This window comes from Rhinopithecus roxellana, chromosome 5 (assembly GCF_007565055.1).
Source record: "Rhinopithecus roxellana isolate Shanxi Qingling chromosome 5, ASM756505v1, whole genome shotgun sequence".
NCBI classification, from domain to species: Eukaryota; Metazoa; Chordata; class Mammalia; order Primates; family Cercopithecidae; genus Rhinopithecus; species Rhinopithecus roxellana.
This window is the reverse complement of record NC_044553.1, coordinates 175404429-175420838: the sequence shown is the minus strand read 5'-3', so window position 1 is coordinate 175420838 and position 16410 is coordinate 175404429. Positions and strand designations below refer to the sequence as shown.

At 40.2% G+C, this 16410-nt stretch overlaps 1 protein-coding gene across 8 annotated transcripts in view; it reads right to left on the bottom strand.

Annotated features, from left to right (window-relative positions):
* HERC1 (HECT and RLD domain containing E3 ubiquitin protein ligase family member 1) overlaps positions 1-16410 on the bottom strand; it is a 233966-nt gene that overhangs the window by 120544 nt on the left and 97012 nt on the right. For all 8 annotated transcript variants that reach the window (XM_030930058.1, XM_030930064.1, XM_030930063.1 and 5 more), the window contains exons 13-14: positions 3363-3488; positions 1551-1772 (exon numbers count right to left, since the gene is read on the bottom strand). In XM_030930058.1, coding sequence (XP_030785918.1) covers positions 1551-1772; positions 3363-3488 — 348 coding nt within the window. The remainder of the gene's footprint in view (positions 1-1550; positions 1773-3362; positions 3489-16410) is intronic.

Genomic DNA, 16410 nt, shown 5'->3' with positions numbered 1-16410 from the left:
ACCTAAAAGCAGTTAGTATTTTATTTCCATTTCCATATAATATATAAATCTGCCTCAGCCCTAATATTCCTTACAACTTTGTTGTAACATTCCCTGTAACTTTGGGAAAAAGTTTTGGTCATTAACAAACGGCTATATACACAACATTGTTCTTATCCATTTGTAGCCATTACTCCTTAACATCAGATTAAATTTACATTCTTAAACCTGAAAGAAAAGAATTTTGTAGGAAGAATTTTCACTCTGACTTAGGGATTAACCTTTTAATGTGGGTGGGACAGAGTGCTAAGACTTGTATTGGAAGAAAAAGAGTACATAGACCAAGCCCTGAAGAGGCACAGGAAACAATATGAATTGATACACAAACAATTCAAAGTTAAGTTGCACAGTACACTCTGATCCTGTAAGTGCTGATGAGTACAGAGATGTGTAGTTATACACATCTCTAGCTAGATGGGGTTATTTGGGCAAGGTTTCCTAGAATAGTCAAGTCTTACATCACAGATTGGTAGAGAAAAACAACAGGAAATAGGTGTACAATGTACAATTCTGGAAAAGGATGAGCTCAGATAAGAACGGTGTGTGAGCCAATGATGAAGGGTCTGAAGGGTGTTGCTGTTGTTGTTGTTGTTGTTGTTTTGAGACAGGGTCTCGCTCTGTCACCCAGGCTGGAGTGCAACGGCATGATCTCAGCTCACTGCAGCCTCTGCCTCCCGGGTTCAAGCAACTCTCCCACCTCAGCCTCCTGAGTGGCTGGGATTATAGGTGCCAGCTACCACGCCTGGCTAATTTTTGCATTTTTGGTAGAGACAGGGTTTCACCGTATTGGCCAGGCTGATCTCAAACTCCTGACCTCAGGTGGTCCACCCAATTCGGCCTCCCAAAGTGCTGAGATTACAGGCATAAGCCACCGCGCCTGGCCTGAAGGAGTTTTAATTTAATACAAAGAAGTTGTATTCTTTAATATAAAGAAGTTATTTAATACAAAGTTATTCCAGCAGTGAGATGCTGAGAAGAGACCAGCAATAGTGACAATAGCTGTAACACCATTAGCACTGAATCATAATGATCTGGCTTAGAACTCAAAGAAATGGCAGGGAAAAAAAGATGAATTTAAGAAACACTAGAGATTTAGAATTAATGGCATCCTAATATAGGGAAAGCTACAAGGTCCACTGTCCTCTATCCTACTGACCAACCTATTCTCATTCAGTACCAAGAACATTGTTTCCTTATAAGATTATGTCTGGCAAGGTTAATGCCTTGCTCATTATTCTTCTCTCTAAAAATGTTCTTGACTATTTTATTCTGTGTATTATTCTACAATATCAGAAAAATCTGGTAAAATTCTAAAATAAATCCCTTTGAACTTCTCAATTACATGTTATTTGGTCCCCACAATATTTCAGAAAACCTGACATGTTTTTCCCCTTAGGGGAGAGGGGTCTAGAGTTTAATTTCTATCAAAGGTGTTTAAATGTCAAATTACCTTGACTAAAGAGATCCCTACCCCTTTATTCTTCTTTTACTGCAATGAAAGAACAACTTACTGTATAAAATCCTAAATTTCTTAAGAGGGTCTTCATCAAAATTTCAGCCAGGTGGGTATCTGGATGGCAGCTCTGAGTGCCATAAGGTTGATCTGACAGATTTCCGTAGCCAGCACACACAGAAGACAGGTCAGTTGCATCAGAGGGTGAACTATAGCCAAGTAGGGAGGCTACGTGGGTATGATCTTGCAAACTTGTCAGAATGATATCCAGTTGCATTCTCTAAAGAACAATAAAATATGAACAAGTAACTAACATTTGTTTTAGAAAATAAAACAAAAGGATCCCAGAAAAAAACTACACTAATCCACTTAATATCTTATTAAACAATCATCTTCAGGAGGTATGTAATTATAAAAACTACCCAACTAATCCCATTTAGGAAATAGGATTTAGGAAAATACAACTTATAGGTTTTTCTTTCAGTCTTCATTATAATACCTAAATCTCTAAGCTAACAAAGCATACTATGCATAATATTTTAGTACTATAAGTAGAGAGGAGTACGAAATGGCAATAAATAGTATGACACACGATTCTACAGCATGACATTACCAATGACAACTACTTATTCTAACATTTAAAATAAATCACTTGAAATCTAAACTAACGCAAAATATTCGTTAAAAATCATCTGTAGGCTGGGCGCAGTGGCTCATGCCTGTAATCACAGCACTTTAGGAAGCCAAGGCAGGCGGATCCACTTGAGTCCAGGAATTCAAGATCAGCATGGGCAACATAGTGAAACCCCCTCTACAAAAAATACAAAAATTAGCTGAGCGTGGTGGTGCACACCTGTAGTTTCAGCTACTCAGAAGACTGAGGTGGGAGAATCGCTTGAGCCCAGGAGGTTGAGCCTACAGTAAGCCGTGATCATGCCACTGCACTCCAGCCTGGATGACAGAGCAAAAACCCTGTCTCAAAAAAAAAAAAAACAAAAAAAACATCTGTGGGCCAGGCACAGTGGTCTCATGCCTATAATCCCAGCACTTTGGGAGGCCAAAGCAGGAGGATCATTTGAGGCCAGGAGTTCAACAACAGCCTGGGAAATACAGCAAGACCCCACAGCTATAAAAATAAGAATTAAAAAATTAGCCAGGTGTGCTGGCACATGCCAGCAGTCTTAGCTACTCCAGAGGAAAAAGCAGTAGGATCCCTTGAGCTCCAGGAGTTCAAGGTTAGAGTGAGCCATGATTGCACCACCCTACTCCAGCGTGGGTGACAGAGCAAGACTGTCTCTAAAAAAGATTTAAAAAGAAGGAAAAGTATCAATAAATATTTTATTGCAAATAAGTACCAATTTTTTTTCCTAAAATCTGTATCTCTGAATCTGGTAACTTCTACTTGGTGGAGCAAAAGGTACTATTTTAAGGTACATAATATAAAAATGGAAAAAATAAGTATACTCATATCATCAAATACTTTTTCCTAATGGTCACCTATACTCTTTATACAAACAATTTCAGACAAAGTTCTCAGCATGGAACCAACAGCAGCACATGCACTTGATTTCAACTCAGCATACTACAAATAAACCACAGTGTCTGGCTTAGTACCATAAGAAACACTGGAAAAATTAGTCCTTATTCTAATAATTAGCCCCAAATAACTTAATAAATTATCACTTGCTTCATCTAAGGTTGTTAGACACCTGGGAATTCTTTCAGCATAAAACATTAAATAACCAGGATTTACTAGGCCCATCAAGTACTTATGCTCCATGAACACATGGCAATTGATTAGTTTTATTTTCTTCTCAGTCCAAATTTTTATGATACTGCTGGTTTACTTACATAGTAAGCAAAGGCCTACCTGTCCTTTAGATAAGCTTTCCCATCTATCAGGCCCTTGAGGTAAAAGAGAATGAAGTAATTCCATCCGTTCTCGTAATGGAGGTAACAGCATGGTTGCTCCCACTGACAAAGTTTCAATTACCACCTAAAATCAAGAGAGAAAAGTGTACTGATCGGCCTGGTTCTTAGTTTTTAATAAAAACACACTTAAAGTGAATTCACTATTAGGATCATGTTAAGTCTAAAAAAGATGGCATGATAAAAAAGAAAGCACATAAGTCCTCCTTCAGATGCCTTTAAGAAAGCTATGGGCCGGGCGCGGTGGCTCAAGCCTATAATCCCAGCACTTTGGGAGGCCGAGACGGGTGGATCACGAGGTCAGGAGATCGAGACCATCCTGGCTAAGACGGTGAAACCCCATCTCTACTAAAAAATACAAAAAACTAGCCGGCTGTGGCGGCGGGCTCCTGTAGTCCCAGCTACTCGGAGGCTGAGGCAGGAGAATGGCATAAACCCAGGAGGCAGAGTTTGCAGTGAGCTCAGAACTGGCCACTGCACTCCAGCCCAGGCGACAGAGCGAGACTCCGTCTCAAAAAAAAAAAAAAGAAAGCTATGAATAAATATTTTGGATTTGCCACTAAGTAACTAATCTTAATCAACCAACAAATATTTAGTGTTGATTCTATAGCATTCAGCCTGGTAAGGCTCCATGCAAAGTGATTCGGGTGCAGAAATGAGTAAGACAGACAACATCTCTGCTTTCATGAGCCTACAGTCTAATGGGAAAGAAAGACTCTGAGCAAGAAAGTGTAAATGTGAAAGGAGTCACACAGGGAAAGTAAAAGGGTGCAGGAACTTGCCTGAACACACAAACATGGCAATTCACATGGCCTGTGGGCTCATGGAAGATCTCCCTGAGGATTAGACATTTAAGAATTACAGAATTAGTAGGACCTGGCTAGACAAAGGTCCAGATAGTGGGAAGAGCATAAGGAATAGTAGCTGCATTATCTTAGGCCTCATAACTTCTTTGGGTCATGGCTTCTTTATCAGTAAAAACAGTGTTGAACTAGATAAAATCCATACTGCCTGTAAGTTTGAATACTCAATTTTTCTATAAGTCAATGTTCTATTAATAATTCTTTGAATTACTATAATGATTGAAAAATTCAAGTACACAAGAAGAATAACCCTTCCATCAAAAAGCATGTGTCCTCTAACACAGTCAAGAACAGAACAAATCTTTAATGACTTTCTCAGGTTACTCTACTCAAACTAAAATAAAGCTAAAATCAAAGTAAAATCAAATTTTAGCTGTGGAAATTCAACAAAGGTGACTAAGGATTAAGAACTGAGTGCACATATTCTGTTTCCAAAAGGCCATCTAAAACAATGGGCAAGGGTTGGGCAGATAATTCAAAAAGACTCCCCTCCCCAAAATGGAAAAGGAAAATCAGCATCAAAATTTTGGAAACAGAAAGGAACAGATTAAAGGTAACTGACTTAAAAGATCTGAAATGGCTACACCCTAAGTCAAAAATGAGAAAAACCAAACAACACTTTGATTTATACTGTAGAATTCCTAGAGGCTCATACACTTCTGCAAGAGGGAACAAAGAAAGAGCTCAAAACAGGATTGGTTGAAAACTGGTTAAGATAACAGGCACAGTTGAAGGTAGGAACACCAAACTAAAATTGGGTGATTTTAAGACAAAGTGTTCATTCTGAATATTGAGACTCCTAAACTCTTGTTCCCTACCAGATGATTGTCACTCAGGTTTATACCTTCTGGCAGTAGCTTAGAAGAGCCTTCCTTTGAAGAATCTCACTAGCCCAGTAGAAAAGACTTTAAGTGACAGGCATGAAATGTTGCCTTCCCCTAAAATACAGCCCAGCCATATCAATCTACAATAAATTTGATAAACCTCATCCCTGTGTAGAGAACTTTCAGCATCAATCAGCCTTTCAGCATCACACCTCTTTTTTTTTGAGATGGAGTCTTGCTCTTGCCACCCAGGCTGGAATGCAGTGGCACGATCTCGGCTCACCGCAACCTCCACCTCTGGGGTTCAAGCAATTTTCCTGCCTCAGCCTCCCAAGTAGTTGGGATTACAGACATGCGCCACCATGCCCAGGTAATTTTTGTAGTTTTAGTAGAGACGGGGTTTTACCATGCTGGCCAGGCTGGTCTCGAACTCTTGACCCCAGGTGATCTGCCCACCTCAGCCTGCCAAAGTGCTGGGATTACAGGCATGAGCCACCATGCCCAGCAACAGCATCACACTCTTACCCATTATTGGGAAGCCAAAGGTTATTAGAAATTTGAGGAAAGCCTTTATTATGAAAGAGACTAAAACTAACAGAAATGGTCTAATTAAACAAAGAAAGTACACAGGGAGAAACAAGAACAAAAATTAGTATCTTCAAAAAGTGTAAGTCAGAATGGAAGGCTATTAAGAAAGGAACACTTCGAGAATGAAGAGCTCTTATAAATTAAAAAGATAAAAGAAAGAGAAAAATCTCAATAGAAGGGCTAGAACACAGAATTAAATTTCTTATAAAATAGAGGGGGGGAAAAGATGGAAAACAGGAAGGAAAACACAAGAAAATTAAGAGGACTGGCTCAGGAGGTCAAGTATCCCAATAACAAGGAGTTCCAGAGAGAAAGAAAGAACACAGAAAACAATGAAGAGGCAATCAACAAAACATTTCCAGATTTTTTTTTTTTTTTGTATTTTTTAATAGAGAAGGGGTTTTGCATATTGGCCAGCTGATCTTCATTTCCTGACCTCAAGTGATCCGCCCACCTTGGCCGCCAAAAGTGCTGGGATTACAGGCATGAGCCACCATTCCTGGCCAAGATAATGTTTTAATATTGAAGGCTATGACTTTCCCCACATCAGTTCATATCATTTTGAAATGTGAGAACACAAAGGACAAGAAGAACTTGCTATATAGCATCTAGAGAGAAAAACAGATTTCCATACAAAGGATCAAAAATTTGAAGCTCACTGATTTTCTAAGTAATACCATTGAAAACTAGAAGACAATGAAGCAATGACTTCACAAGTCTTATGGAAAAATGATTTCCAATTTAGAATTTTATGCCTAAACCATTCATGAAGATATTCAATTGTCAAACTATTTAAGTGTGAGCATATTTTCATTTAATGTATTTTCTATCAATTCTCTCTCAGAAGCTACTGATGGATGAAGAAACCCAGCAGAAACCACCTTAACCATGTGATTGAGGCTGACATTGTCAGTAACAAGATTTATGGACATCATTAAACTCATGTAATAATATACCAAGGACACATTATTTCTGTGGTATCCTTGCCCAAAATACATAACTCAATCCAATCATGAAAAAATGACAGATATTCAATAAAATAATTAAATACTCATGAAATGTTAAGCTCATGAAAGACAAGGAAAGACTGAGGAATTGTTGCAGGACACTAAATTGTTACAGAAGAGAAGTAACAATTAAAAGCAATATGGGATCCCAAATAGGACCCTCCAACAAAACAAGGACATTAGTAGAAAATTGATAAAATCTGCAAGGCTGGTTCAACATTCGCAAATCAATAAACGTAATCCAGCATATAAACAGAACCAAAGACAAGAACCACATGATTGTCTCAATAGATGCAGAAAAGGCTTTTGACAAAATTCAACAGCCCTTCATGCTAAAAACGCTCAATAAATTCGGTATTGATGGAACGTACCTCAAAATAATAAGAGCTATTTATGACAAACCCACAGCTAATATCATACTGAATGGGCAAAAACTGGAAAAATTCCCTTTGAAAACTGGCACAAGACAGGGATGCCCTCTCTCACCACTCCTATTCAACATAGTGTTGGAAGTTCTGGCTAGGGCAATCAGGCAAGAGAAAGATGTTTACTTAATAGTATTAAACCAATACTAATTTCTTTGTTTTGATAATTATATAATGGTTATGTAAGACATTAACATAATGGGAAGCTGGGTGAGAGACATACGAAAACTATTATTTATGCAATATTTCCTTAAGTCTACAGGTAGTTCAAATGAAACATTTTTTAAAAAAAGAAAACTCAGGGTCAAAGGAAAATAGTGGGAAAGCATACAAGAAACAGCAGCAATGTGGTTACTGCAAATAGATAAATTACTAGAAGTTTTAGAAATAAGAAAAGAGGAACACAAATAGCTGTAAACAGAAACAGTCTGTGTATAACATCCTGGAAGACTCTATCTCCAAGTACTCTTCTAAGATGGAACAGCTGTCAAAAAGACCCAAAGAATAAAAAAGATAATCCAAAATATAATTTTTTAACTTTACTTTTCCTTATTTTATTCTAGTACTTTTATCCTTTTCAAAATCTTACACTACCCCATTTCTGATAAATATTAAATCACCACAGTTCCTACTCACCACCAGGATAATATTCCTCCAACCCCATTTCAGGGCATATGTCCCTCTACTTGAAAAGTCAGTTTATTGTTTTTTTTAAAATTGACATACAATCCACATGCCACAGAATTCACCTCTTAAAAGTATAAAATTCAATGGTTTTTAGTCTATTCAGAGTTGTGCAACCATCACCACTATTCCATTTTAGAATATCTTCATTACTACCAAAAAAAAAAAAAAAAAAAGCCCTGTGCCCATTACCAGTCATTCCCTATATCTGCTCAAGACCTCCAACAACCACTAACGTACTTTTTTTTTTTTGAGATGGAGTCTCTTTCTGTCACCCAGGCTGGAGTGCAATGGCGTGATCTCGGCTCACTGCAACCTCCACCTCAAAGGTTCAGGCGATTCTCCTGCCTCAGCCTCCCCAGTGGCTGGGACTACAAGCATGCACCACAAAGTTGGGCTAATTTTTGTATTTTTAGTAGAGATGGGTTTTACCACGTTGGCCAGGCTGGTCTCAAACTACTTATCTCAAGTGATCTACCCTCCTCGTCATCCCGAAGTGCTGGGATTACAGGCATGAGCCACTGCACCCAGCCCACTAACATATATTCTATTGCTATGGATTTGCTTATTCTGCACATTTCATATAAATGGAGTTATACAGGCCGGGCACGGTGGCTCATGCCTCTATTCCAAGCACTTTGGGAGACCAAGGCAGGCAGATCACCTGAGGTCAGGAGTTCAAGACCAGCCTGGTCAACATGGTGAAACCCTGTCTCTATTAAAAATACAAAAACTAGCTGGGCATGGTGCTGTGCACCTGAAGTCCCAGCTACTCAGGAGGTGAGGCAGGAGAATCGCTTGAACCCAGGAGGTAGAGGTTGCAGTGAGCTGAGATCAAGCCATTGCACTCCAGCTTGGGCGACAGAGCAAGACTCTGTCAAACACACAAACAAACAAATAAATAAATGGAGTTATACAATATATGGCCCTTTGTGTCTGGCTTCTTCACTTGGCAAAAAAAAAAATTTTTTTTTTTAATGAGAAAGTCTCACTCTGTTGCCCAGGATAGCGTGCAGTGGTGTGATCTCAGCTCACTGCAACCTCTGCCTCCTGGTTTCAAGCAATCCTCGTGCCTCAGCCTCCCAAGTATCTGGGACTATAGGTATGTGCCACCACACCCAACTAATTTTTGTATTTTTAGTAGAGATAGGGTTTCACCATGTTGGCCAGGCTGGTCTCGAACTCCCGGACTCGAGTGATCTGCCCGCCTTCGCCGCCCAAAGTGTGCAGATTACAGGCGTGGGCCACTGTGGCCAGCCACTTAGCATATTTAGAAGGTTTAGTTAGGTTGTAGTTTGTATCACTACTTCATTCATTTTTATGGCTGAATAATATTACATTGTATGAATATACCAAATTCTATTCATTTGTTTATCAGTTGACAGACATTTGTGTTGTTTTCACCTTTTGACTATTATAAATAATGCTGCTATGAACATTCATATACAAGTTTTTGTGTGGAGATATGTTTTCAATGTTTCTGGGTACAGACCTAGTAGTGGAGCTGCTGGATCATACCGCAACTCTATGTTTAACTAAGGAACTGCCTGTTTTCCAAAGCAGCAGTATCATTTTACATTCTCATGCAATGCATGAAGGCTCTAATTTCTCCACCTCCTCCAACGCTTGCTATTAGTCAGCCTTTTCGATTACTGTCACTTATTGGGTGTGAAGTGGTATCTCAATATGGGTTTGATTTGTATTTCCCTAATAATTAATGATGTTGAACATTTTTTCATGTGTTTACTGGCTATTTGTATCTCTTCTCTAGAGATATGTCTACTCAGATTCTTTGTTCATGTTTAAAACTGGGGTATCTGTCTTTTTTATTGTTGAGGTGTAACAATTCTTTATATATTCTAGAAACTAGAACCGCATCAGATATATGACTTACAAGTATCTCTCCCATTCTGTGTGCTATCTTTTCTTGAAAGTATCCTTTGAAGCACAAATGTTTTTAATTTTGATAACGTCCAATTTATTTTTCCTTTGGTTGTTTGTGCTTTTGATGTCACAGCTAAGAAACCATTGCCTAATCCAAGGTGATAAAGATTTACATCTATGTTTTTTATTTTTTTCTTTTTCTTTTTTTTTTTTTGTGAGATGGAGTCTTGCCCTGTCACCCAGGCTGGAGTGCAGTGGTGCAATCTCCACTCACAGCAACCTCAGCCTCCCAGGTTCAAGTGATTCTCCTGCCCCAGCCTCCCAAGTAGCTGGGATTACAGGCGCACCCCTCCATGCCCAGCTAACTTTTGTATTTTTAGTAGAGATGGGGTTTCACCACGTTGGTCAGGCTGGTCTCAAACTCCTGACCTCGTGATCTGCCCACTCAGCCTCCCAAAGTGTTAGGATTACAGGCGTGAGCCACCACACCCGGCCCATCTTTTTTTTTTTTTTTTTTTTTGAGACAGAGTTTCATTCTTGTCTCCCAGGCTGGAGTGCAATGGTGTGATCTCAGCTCACTGCAACCTCAACCTCCTGGGTTCAAGCAATTCTCCTGCCTCAGCTGGGATTACAGGCACCCTCCACTATGCCCGGCTAATTTTTTGTATTTAGTAGATACAGGGTTTCACCATGTTAGGCTGGTCTTGAACTCCTGACCTCAGGTGATCCACTTGCCTTGGCTTTCCAAAGTGCTGGGATTACAGGCGTGTGCCACTGAGCCTGGTCCTATGTTTTCTTTTGTAAGTTTTACAGTTGTAGCTTTTTTTTTTTTGAGACGGAGTCCACCTTGGCCTCCCAAAGTGCTGGGATTACAGGCGTGAGCCACCGCGCCCAGCCTGATTGTGTATTTTCAAATAGCCAGCTCTGTCGCCCAGGCTGGAGTGCAGTGGCCGGATCTCAGCTCACTGCAAGCTCCGTCTCCTGGGTTTACGCCATTCTCTCGCCTCAGCCTCCCGAGTAGCTGGGACTACAGGCGCCCGCCATCTCGCCCGGCTAATTTTTTGTATTTTTTTAGTAGAGACGGGGTTTCGCCGTGTTAGCCAGGATGGTCTCGATCTCCTGACCTCGTGATCCGCCCATCTCGGCCTCCCAAAGTGCTGGGATTACAGGCTTGAGCCACCGCGCCCAGCCTGTAGCTCTTATATTTAGGTCTTTAATCCATTTTGAGTTAATTTTTTTGTATGTGATGTAAGGGGCCAACTTCATTCTTTTACATGAGGGTATACAGTTGTCCGAGTACCATGAGACACTATTCTCTCATGAAATTGTTTTGGCACTGTTGTAGAAAATCAATAAGCCACAGATGTATGAGTTTATTTCTGGACTCTTAATTCTATTCCAGTGATCTATATATCTATCCTTCTGACACAGCCACTCTATTTTTATTACTATAACTATAAAGTAGTATGTTTTGAAGTTGGAAAGTGTGAGTCTTCTAACTTTACTCTTCTTTTTCAAGACTGTTTTGGCTACTCTGGATCCTTGAATTTCTGTATGATTTTAAGATCAGCTTATCAATTTCCGCCAAACAAAGCCAGCTGCAATTTTGAGAGTGATGGCACTGAATCTGTGAACCAATTGGCAAAGTATTGACATCTTCACAATATTGTCTTGCAATCCATAAATATGAGGTGTGTTACCATTTTTTTCGGTCTTCAATTTCTTTCAATAATGTTTCATTCTTTCAGTGTGTAAGTTTTACACTTCTTTTGTTAAATGTATTTCTAAGTATCCTATTCTTTTTGATGCTTTTGCACATAAACTTGTTTCCTTAATTTCATTTTTTGATTGTGCATTGTTGTATAGAAACAATTTTTGTAAATTTATCTTTTACCCTGAAGCTCTGCTGAACTCTTTTACTAGCCCTAATAGTTGTGTATGAGTGTGTGTGTGTGTTCCTTAGGATTTTCTACACACAAAATCACGTCATTTGCAAACAAAAACAGTTTTACAACTTCCTTTTCAATCTACATGACTTTTATTTCATTTTCTTATATAACTGTCCCAGCTAGATATCAACTATAACTTAGTGGAAATCTTTATTTTATTCCTGATCTTAGAGGGAAGGTTTTCAGTCTTTCTCCATTGAATATGATATCAACTATAACTTTTTCATAGATGCCCTTGATCAGGTTAAGAACGTTCCCTTCTATTCCTAGTTTGTTGAATATTTTTATCATGAAAGGATGTTGAATTTTGTCAGATGCTTTTTCAGCATCCAGATAATCACATTGTTTTTGTTCATTTTTCTATTAATATGGTGTATTATAGTGACTGATTTTCATACTCTGAAAATGGGATACATCCCATTTGGTCATGGTGTACAATCTTTTAGGTAAGTTGCTGGATTTGGTTTGTTAGTAGTTTGTCGAGAATGTTTACATATATCTTCAAAATGGATACTGAAGAATGCATCAGAGTCCTTTAATAGCAGGTCTATAGTTTTTCTTTTCTTGCAATGTCTTGGTCCACTATTAGGGTAATACTGGCCTCACAGAATATAGTTGGGAAGTATTAGCTCCTCTTCTACATTCTGGAAGAGTTTGTGAAGAACTAGTGTTAATTCTTCTTTGAACATTTTGTGAAATTCACAAGTGAACCCATTTGGTCCTGGGCTTTTCTTCATGAGACTTTTCTTTAAGGCCAACAACTCTTAGACTTGCCCTTTTGAGACTATTTTCTAGATCCTGTAGGTGTGCTTCATCCTTTTATATATATATATTTTTTTTTATCTCCTCTGTGTATTTTCTTTTTTTTTTTTTTTTTTGAGATGGAGTGTCAGACTGTAGCCAGGCTGGAGGGCAGTGGTACAATCTCGACTCACTGAAACCTCCACCTCCCAGGTTCAAGCGATTCTCCTGCCTCAGCCTCCCGAATAGCTGGGGCTCCAGGCACGCACCACCACATCCAGCTAATTTTCTTTTATTTTTAGTAGAGATGGGGTTTCACCATGTTGGCTAGGAAGATATCTATCTCTTGACCTTGTGATCTGCCCACCTTGGCCTCCCAAAGTGCTGGGATTACAGGCGTGAGCCACCGCGCCCAGCCTGATTGTGTATTTTCAAATAGCCTGTCTTCAAGCTCGCTAATTATTTCTTCTGCCATCAATTCCGGTATTAAAGGACTCTGAGGCATTCTTCGAAATGCCAACTGCATTTATCAGCTCCAGAATTTCTACTTGATTCTTTCAAATTATTTTAATCTCTGTTAAATTTATCTGATAGGATTCTGTATTCCTTCTCAGTGCTATCTTGAATTTCTTTGACTCTCCTCAACACAAATATTTTGAATTTTCTGTCTGAAAGGTCACAAATCTGTTTCTCCAGGATTGGTCCCTGGTGCCATATTTAGTTCATTTGGTTAGGTCATGGATGGTGTGGATGCTAGTAGATATTGAAGAGTTAGGTATTTATTGTAGTCTTCACTGTCTGGGCTTATCTGTACCCATCCTTCTTGGGCTTTCCAGATATATCTTGGGCTTTCCAGGTATTTTAAAGGACTGGGGTGTTGTGATCTAAACCGTACCTGCTTTAGTAACATTGTGGTTCTTGCAGCCTCATAGTGGTACCACCTTGATGGTCTTGGACAAGATCTGGGAGAATTCTCTGGATTATCAGGCAGAGACTCTTGTTCTCTTCCCTTACTTTCTCCCAAACAGTCTCAGTGTCTCTCTCTCTCTCTCCTCAGCCACCTAAAGCTGGGGGTGAAGTGACATAAGCACCCCTGCGGCTACCACCACTACGACTACACTGGGTCGGACCTGAATCCAGCAAAGCACCAGCACAGCACTGGGTCTCACCCAAGGCTTGCTGTAAGAACTCCCTGGCTATTGCCTATGTTCGCTCAAGGCTCTGTGGTTCCACAAACAGCCAGTGGCAAAGCCAGCGAGGCCGTGTCCTTTCCTTCAGGGGAGCGAGGTCTCCCAAGCCTCAGGTGGGTCTAGAGGTGCCATCTGGGAGTCAGGGACTAGAGTCAAAAACCTTAGAGGTCTACCCAGTATTCTATTGTACTATGGCTGAGCTGACACTCAAACCACAAAACACAGTCTTTTTCATTCGTGCCTCCCCTTTCCAAAGCTAGACGAGCCTCACCCCATAGTTACCACCACCCAAGGCCACAAGGAGTATTGCCAGACAAGCATCAATGTTCCCTTAAACTTAAGGCCCAGGGATTCTTAAGTTAGCTTATGGTGAATACTGCCTGGCCTGGGACTCACCTTTCAGGGCAGTGGGATCTCCTGTAGTCCAGGGCAGGTCTAGAAATGCCATCTAAGAATCAAGTCCTGGAATCAGGGATCCCAAGAGTGTATCTGGTACTCTATCCCTCCGTGCCTGTGCTGGTACCTGAAGCCAGAAAGTCTCAGAGCCTCACCCAAAGCCCTTGACGTAGTAGCTGGGTATCAATGCTGGTTATTCACAGCCCATGGGCTCTTAAGTTAGCAGGTGATGCATGTTGCCAGTACTGAGTCCTTTTCTTCAAGGCAGTGGGTTCCCTTCTGGCCCAGGGTATGCCTAGAAATGTCATCTGAGAGCTGGCACCTGGAACAGGGAGCCTTGTGACTCTGACTGGTCCCCTATCCTGCTGTGATCCAGTGGTATCTAAGACGCAAGACAAAGTCCTGCCCAGTCTTCCCTCTCAAGTGGAAGAAAGGGGTCTCTTTTGGAGCCATGAGCTGTGTAGCCTGGTGTTGGGGTCGGGGTGGTGGGGGGTGAGCCAGCATTCCCTTGGTTACCCCAGCTGGTGTCTCAGTATGTCACATGCCCCTCTGTCCACTGTCTCTGGTATCAGTTCAGCACTAGAACTCGCCTAAGAGTTGCAGTCCTTTTGGCCTAGGCTGCCTTTCAAGTTTACTTGGAGACGCATGGCATTATAGCCCTCAGTGGTGAATCTTGCAGGAATTAAAATTTAGACCACTGAGATCAGCGATTCCCCTCTGGCTAGGGTTGGTTTAAATGCTCCCTCTGTGGACCGGTGTCAGCTGAGTTTGGTCCAGTTTTCCTTTCTTCTCTAACAGGATAGCACTGAGTTCAATGTCTCACAATTGCTGTGTTCTCCCTCCCCCAGCACCCAGAGACACTCTCTGCACCATACTGCCACTGCTGCAGGTGGAGGAGTGGCACTGCCAATTCAGGACTGTTTTTTCTATCTCTTCAGTGCCTCTTTCAGCGATATGAAGTTAAAACTATGTAATGTAAGTGCTCACCTGATTTTTGGTTCTCATGAAGGTGCTTTTTTCTGTGTAGAGTTGTTAAACTGGTGCCCTTAGCAGGGGGAATGATCAGTGGAGTCTTCTATTCCACCATCTTGCTCTGCCTCTCAATTTCCCTTTTGATTTCTGTAAGGTCAGTAGTAATATCTCATCTTTCATTCCTGATTTGAGTAATTTAAGTCCCTGTTTTTTCTTGGTTAGTCCAGCCAGAGGTTTGTTGATTTTGTCTTTTCAAAGAACGAACATTTAGTCTCCTTGATCTCCTCAACTGTTTTTCTATTCTTTATTTTTTAAATTTCACTCTAATCTACATTAGTTCCTTCTTTCTACTTGCTTTGGGTTGAGTTGGCTCTTCTTTTTCTAATTTCTTAAGGTAGAAGGTTAAACTACTGATTCGATATATTTCTTTTTTTTTTAAATATAGATGTTTATAAGCTATAAATTTTCCTTCAAGGGCCGGGCGCGGTGGCTCAAGCCTGTAATCCCAGCACTTTGGGAGGCCGAGATGGGCGGATCACGAGGTCAGGAGATCGAAACCATCCTGGCTAACACGGTGAAACCCTGTCTCTACTAAAAATACAAAAAACTAGCCGGGCGAGGTGGCGGCGCCTGTAGTCCCAGCTACTCGGGAGGCTGAGGCAGGAGAATGGCGTGAACCCAGGAGGCGGAGCTTGCAGTGAGCTGAGATCTGGCCACTGCACTCCAGCCTGGGTGACAGAGCGAGACTCCGTCTCAAAAAAAAAAAAAAAAAATTTCCTTCAAGCACAGCTTTACCTGCATTTCATGAGTTTTGGTATGTTAAGTTTTTGTTTTCATTAATCTTAAGTATTTTAAAATTTATCTTGTAATTTCTTTATTTGATCCATTGATAATTTAGGAGTGCACTGGTTTAAAAATTACTGTACTTTCTATTATTACCTGCCAAAAGAGTTTATTTTCTGTATTTTGTATTACAAATATTTATTTTTAAGTTTCCCCAAAATTTAATATTGTATTATAATACTAAATATTCTTTTCCAAACTATACTCTCCTTATTTATAATCAGTATTCTATTCTAGGCCACTTCTTTCTCCTTAACCTGACCTTTCTCTCCTTAGCTCTGGTTACAGTTCTAGTAGATGACCCAGTCCACTTATTCAGTTACTACTACTGACCAAGCCATGCACTAGCTCCCTGCCCTCAGGAACTCATCTTCTGGTGAAAAAAGAGTGACATGTTTATAAATAAGCAACTAGAATACAATGTGATGTAATGAGAACATACACAAGAAAAACCAAATCTGGTGGGAGGGCAGGAATAAAAAGTTTCTTAGAGATGGCATCTGACCTTTGTCTCAAAGGATGAGTTAACCAAAAATACTCTCACCAAGAAAACAGGAGTAAGAGAAACAACATCCAATTGAAATTGTTCAATGTACAGTTGAATATATTGTATAGCTAAAATC